This window comes from Trichechus manatus, unplaced genomic scaffold (genome assembly GCF_000243295.1).
Source record: "Trichechus manatus latirostris isolate Lorelei unplaced genomic scaffold, TriManLat1.0 scaffold00186, whole genome shotgun sequence".
In the NCBI taxonomy this organism is placed as follows: Eukaryota; Metazoa; Chordata; class Mammalia; order Sirenia; family Trichechidae; genus Trichechus; species Trichechus manatus.
The window spans coordinates 1,097,917-1,103,916 of NW_004444122.1; the positions used below are offsets into that span (position 1 = coordinate 1,097,917).

General features: G+C 52.0%; 1 protein-coding gene across 1 annotated transcript in view; it reads right to left on the reverse strand.

The window, feature by feature from the left end:
* The window catches only part of ADAMTS7 (ADAM metallopeptidase with thrombospondin type 1 motif 7), a 50,791-nt gene extending 45,038 nt beyond the window's left edge, over positions 1 to 5,753 (reverse strand). Inside the window, exon 1 of the mRNA XM_004387478.1 lies at positions 5,651 to 5,753. Within this exon, the coding sequence (XP_004387535.1) occupies positions 5,651 to 5,753 (103 nt within the window). The remainder of the gene's footprint in view (positions 1 to 5,650) is intronic.
* Between the last annotated feature and the right edge of the window lie 247 nt (positions 5,754 to 6,000).

Consider the following 6,000-nt stretch of genomic DNA (forward strand, 5'->3'; position numbering starts at 1 on the left):
CCCTCCAGTCTGTGCCCTGCCAAGCCACGCCACTGGTGTGCCCCTCTGCTGAGGACATCCCCGTTGCCTAGTGGGCTGGTGGCCAGCAGGGCAGAGGTGGTTAGAAGCACCTCAAAGAGCCTGCTTCAGGAGGTTGGGTGGGCTGGGGTGACTTGCTGTGTAGCTTTAGACAAGTCTTCCTGTCTCTGAGCTTCAGGAGGGCACTAGTGCCAGGGTTTGCCAGAACTCCCAGATAAGAATCACTGAGGTATTTGTTAAAAACAAATCCTCAGACCCCATCTCAGACCCACTGAATCAGCATGTCCAGGAAACAGGGCTGGGAAGCTGTGTTATTTAAAAAGAGCCTCACGGGAGGGACTGAAATCATCAGGGAAGTTAGGAAATTCCCTGCTGGGAGTGAACCTGGCTGAACCTCAGCAGAACCTGGAGAGCTTGGAAAAGCCGCACATGCCCAAGACCCAGCTCAGAGATGCTGATTCCACAGACCTAGGGCTTTGGGGCCCTGGAATATGTATTTCTCTAACACTTCCCGGGGATTCTTATGTAGCCATTTCAGGGGCTGGTGTTCAGAGAAGCCACTGGGCTGGATGATTTAAGGAGACTTCTTGCTCTGGCATCCTAATAAGAGCATTTGGGATTGCAACCCCACAACCACAGCCTGCAAATTTTTTATTTGTCAATTTGTTGTTGTTGTTTTTTTTTTTCAGTTTGTTTTGGCTGGCAGAAATATCTAAAAGTGTTTTAGTCAGTTGGCAATGCTGAAAAATCAGATGATCTTGCACAAAACCTTAATTTTTAACTTTTCTTGAAAAGACTTAATATCCATCCATGTCAGGCCTACATTCCTACCTGGCAGAAGTGGCTGGAGCTGAACGGTCACTGCCCCTTCAGAGAGGGCCTGTGTCTCCCATCGGCCTCAGTCCTCACCCCTCCCCACTGTGTCCCTAACACTGTGGCTGGATTTAAGTTGCCCTTTGATGTTGTGCTTGTGTTATCTTTCACTCAGTAAAGAAGTGAGTCTCTAAAAAAAAATGGGAGAATAAGAGATGGGCCAAGAGGCCCCACATTTCCAGAAAACGTGTCTCCCCACCAGGCTCGTTTGCTCATTTATGTTACCTGCCTGGTCCGCATGGTCATTTGGTGACGCTTGGCTACTAATTGTGAGGGAGTGCTATGTTTTCCAAAGTCCAGGAAAATGTACATCATCCTTGCACTCAAAATAGATCAGTTAGAGAAGTGAGTGTGGACACCCTTGACTCCCACCCCTAACACAGTGCTGGGGAGGTCCAAGCAAGGGGAAAGGACACCTGTTGAATGGACTGGGGTAAAGAAAGCCTTCATCAAAGACGGCCCATCTGAGATGTTCCTTGATGTGTTATTGCTATTGTTGTGTCCCGTCTAGTCAATTCTGACTCATAGCGACCCTATAGGATAGAGTAGAACTGCCCCATAGGGTTTCCTAGGCTGTAATCTTTATGGGAGCATATCTCCAGGTCTTTTCTCCTGTGTAGTCACTGGTGGGTTCTAACTGTTGACCTTTCGGTAAGCAGCCAAACACTTAACCATTGCGCCACCAGGGCTCCTTTTCCTTGATGTACAGGTACAAATTCAACCATGGAGATGAGGTCATCCTGCTGGTAGATGCCATGTGAGCAAAGCCAGAGAAGTGGGGAAAAGCTAGGAGTCAGGGGACAGGAAGAAGATAAGCCTGGCCTAGGCATGAGTTTTGGGAAATGAGACAATAGAATGGCAAAAATAAATCATCGTCAACAGTGTGGGCTTTGAAAGCCGAAAGAACCAGGTTTAAGTCCCAATTCAGCCATTAATAGCTGTGTGACCTAACCAGTCACTTCATCTCTCTGACCCTCGGTTTCCTCATCTGCCCGGAGAATCCAGGTCAGAAAACATAAGGAGGAAAAGCTGGGCTGAGGCGATGAAAATGATGGAGATGGAGAATATGACATCAGCTACACTCCAAGACTTTGTTTTAAATGAGTATTTACCAGCCATTCCCAGGCTGTGGACACTCATACCCAAGGGCACTGATGCCAACCAGCCCCAAGTTCTCAATGTACTGGAGGAGTATGAGCCACATGGCGCATTTCCCCATGTGCCATAGCAGCATCCTCAAACACATGCGGTGCAGGGAGGAGGGTACTTATTTGTCCCGGGAAACTGAGCCACTGGGGAGACTTTGTCCCAAAAGCTTCAAAAAGTGTCCCTGGGGAGGGATCTATGCCCTCAGGGATGTGTAGCCCTGTTGAGAATCCCTGTTCAGACTACGGGTAAATACTGCAAGACAGAAACTCGAGATGCGTTACAAGGAAGCATCATAGTAAGTCAAAAAATATGAATGAGGCTAAGTAGAGCTATGTTGCAGGTAAAAGGCATTAGGACCAGTGCAGTATAGAACCAGACTGCCTAGGTTTGAATCCCAGCTTGGCCATCCATCGCTATAAGACCACAAGTAAATTTCTCAACCACCCAGAGCCTCAGTTTCTCCATCTGTAAAATGAGGATGATGGTAATTGGTCCTAGCCTCTTAGGATGTGAGAGAATTAATCAGTTAAAATTTAAGTGTTTAGGATCAGTAGCTGGCTCATACCAAATGTGAGCTATGATTGAAAATCAGCAAGAGAAGTTCTAAAGTATACTTAGCCATTTCTTTTAAAACTTGTTGTTTTATCTCTTTGCCTAATGGCCTAATATATTTTTTAGTCAAAAGGAAAAAAATAAAGAATTATTGGATGTTACCACTTTTATCACAACAACTTTTATCTTCTTGTTTTGTTCTACTTTCTTTTTTGTTTTTGTTTTTAATAATGAATGTGTATTGTTTTGCCATTAAGATATTTTTAAAGGAGGGCAGGGTGAATTAAAAGTAAACAACTCTTTCTCTCAATTTCTCCTAGAGCTGACCTCTGGGAGAGATCTTGGTGGCCAAAACTACCACCACCTAGTGCCAGCAAGGGAAAATTGCAGGTTCCAGTCACTGATAAGTACCTGCATCAGAGTTGAGCCTGCAGGGCTGAACCTACGGTGGGATGGCAGCAGAGACACTGGGCTGGAGTGCCAATTATTGCTCACGGTTCGGTCTGTTCCACCAAGTCAGGAGATCTGTTCTGACTGGACCAAGTTCCTGCCACACTGGGTGTTAAATACTTTGACTATCACTCCTGGGTGACAGAACTGTCACTGCAGAGATTCCACCAGAGAAATGCCAAAGTGGTGTTTACCCTCACCTCCCTATCAAGAACCTGAGTTACAATCCAGCCCTTCAAATGACCTGCAGCTCATGCCAAGGAGGAAAAATAACCAGGGTAGGTGTATGTGTGACACATGCCCCCTCCATGAGTCTGCAGGCACGTGCTCGATACACATAATATGTGCACGTATGCAGGGCCCACATGGGCAATTCAGTGTGGTGGGGGGACCAGGGGCTGGGACCCAATCCCAGTAACCCCATCAAGTCCCTAGGTTTGTCACAGGTGGAGAAGAAGTCAGGATACAATTTCCTTAAAATGACCTAGGGTGTGTCCTTTGGTCTTGTTGGGCAGAACCCCAGGCAGCTGGGGCAGCTGCAAAGAAAATGACACAGAGCTCAGTAGCCTTTCAGTGGGAGATCCTGAGAGCAAAAGGAAGAGGGCCCCAGGCTATGCAACTCTGGGGATACTAGAAACAGACACCCTGCCCTGATGAGGGGGTCCCAAAATTAGATTGGAGGGGGTGACTGCAGGTCAAAGTTGCAGGGTTCACGAAGGATTTCTTAATCCTACGGTGATGACCTGGCAGATAAATAAAAATGACCACCACATGGTGATCACTCTGCCCGGAGCTAAGTAACTGACATTCAGTATCTCATTTAATCCCCACAAGAACTCTGTGCGGTAGATAGTATTGTTATTCCCATTTAACAAGTGGGCAAACTGAGGTCCTAGAGGGGCAGGAGGTTTTTCAAGTTCATACACAGGTCTGGCCTGCAGTGGAAGCAGAGAGGCTTCCACAGCAGCCAGAGGCCCTAGACTCAAGTTCAGGCTCAGGGGCAGTTCTCTCAAGGAATCACTTTCCTGCCCCTCACCCCCACTTCATCCTCATAGGCCCCCAGCTCTAGGCAGTAGAGTAAACACAGGTTTCAAGCAGGTAGCCCTGGAATGCAGACCTAGCAGGTCATTCTCTTCTCTGAGCATGTTTCCCTACCCATAAAAGGGCTTTCCATCACCTGCCTTGCAGGGTTGTTATGGAAATGATGAGAAATAAGAAAGTACGCAGTGAGGTTGGCACATAGTAAGAACACCAGTTGCCCATAAAGTGGACCCCAACTCATGGGGCGCTACGCAGTCAGAATAGAACTATACTCCACAGGGTTTTCAATGGCTGGTGTTTTGGAAATAGATCGCCAGGCCTTTCTTCCAACTCTAACTTCCAACCTTTCTGTTAACAGCTGGGAGCATTAACCATTTGCACCACTCAGGGACTCCGGGCACACACTAGGTGTTCATTAAATGTTTGCTCCCTCTCCACTCCCTCCAGACTGACTGTTTAGGGAGCTGAAACACTGCTTTCAACACACTACTCCCTTCAACGGCTCCCCAAATCTCTAAGATCTGGTTTAAATACCGCCTACATTACGCCCCATAGATTTTCTAACTTCACATCCACAATCCCTCTACTGGGGAGGCAGGTCGCCCCCATTCACCCCCACACAGCCTTATAAGTCCCGCGGGACGCCCCTTGCCCCCTCCACACCCCTTCCAACCTATCCAAAGCCCATCCAACCTTCCAGTCACTCCAGTCTCAGGCCCCTCCTCCTCTACAAAGTCTTCTCGATCGCCCCGCCTGCACGGCTCTCACCACTATAGGACCGGCCCCCATCACAAGTGGAGTCCTCTGAGAGCCAACCAGGGGTCTTATACACCATGGGCTCCTAAATTCCCAGGCCAGCTGCCCCGGACGCGCCAGGAGCGCAGCGGCCCGGCCGGCGGCAGCGGAGCGAAAATCTAGACGCGCGCCAGAGACTCGTCCGAGGCCGGCCGGCCAGGCGGGGAGGGGAGAGTCTAGCCGAGAGCCAGGGAAAGAAGCTCCCGCTCCCTGCTCCACTCTCCGCGCCTTCACACTTGGGGGAGGGGGAGGCGGAGGCAGGAAGTGCAGGGCCGAGCGAGACCCAGCCCCCGGCGCCCCCGAGCGCGGGCCCGCAGCCAGGCTACGGTGGGCGGGGGTCCCGATCGCAGCTGGGCGCCGGGGACGCGGCGGGGGACCCGCATAGACCTGCAACCTGGCGCCCTCACCCTCAGCGTCCTGGCCAGGCCGCTTTCCAAACGAGGCACGCTGAGTAGGGTGAGAAGCCGCGCTCCGTCCAGCCCCTAGGACGAGAACACCCCCGGAGAGGCGCGCGTTACTGCACCCGAAGTGTGGAAACCGAGGTCTGAAGAGCGGAAGGGGCTATTCATGGATACGTGAAGGGTCAACAGTGGAGTCGGGGGCTAGGGAAGGCGCCCCGGCGGCGCGGTTTCGCTCCCCCGACCTCACCCCTGTCCCTAACTTCCTAACATTAGAGGGCCGGCGAGGGGTCTGCAGAGGTGAGAAGGGGTAAACTGCGGGTGGGGGAACGGGGAGGGCCGGCAGGGCCGGCCGAGGAAGGGCAGCCACCAACCTGGTGCGGGTCCAAGAGCGCCGGACGCCAGAGCGCAGAGCAGCAAGAGGAGGGGGCGCAGCAGCGGCGCAGGGCTGCTGCGGGGACTCAAGCCGCCGGGCATGGCCGGAGCCGGGCGGCCGCCGGGTGACCCCGTGCGCACACCCTCGTCCGTTCCGTCTGATCGCTGCCCGGTCCTGGGTTCGGCTCAAGACATGCCCGGCCGCGTGCAGCTCCCGGCGTACTCTGGCCCGGCGGGCGGCTGCGCTAGATCCGCGGGCAACAAAGGCTGCAGGGCCCGCCCCCTCGGCCCGCAGCTGAGGCAAAGAAAAGAGAGCAAGGAGGAGAGAAAGAAAGAAAGGGAGGGAGGG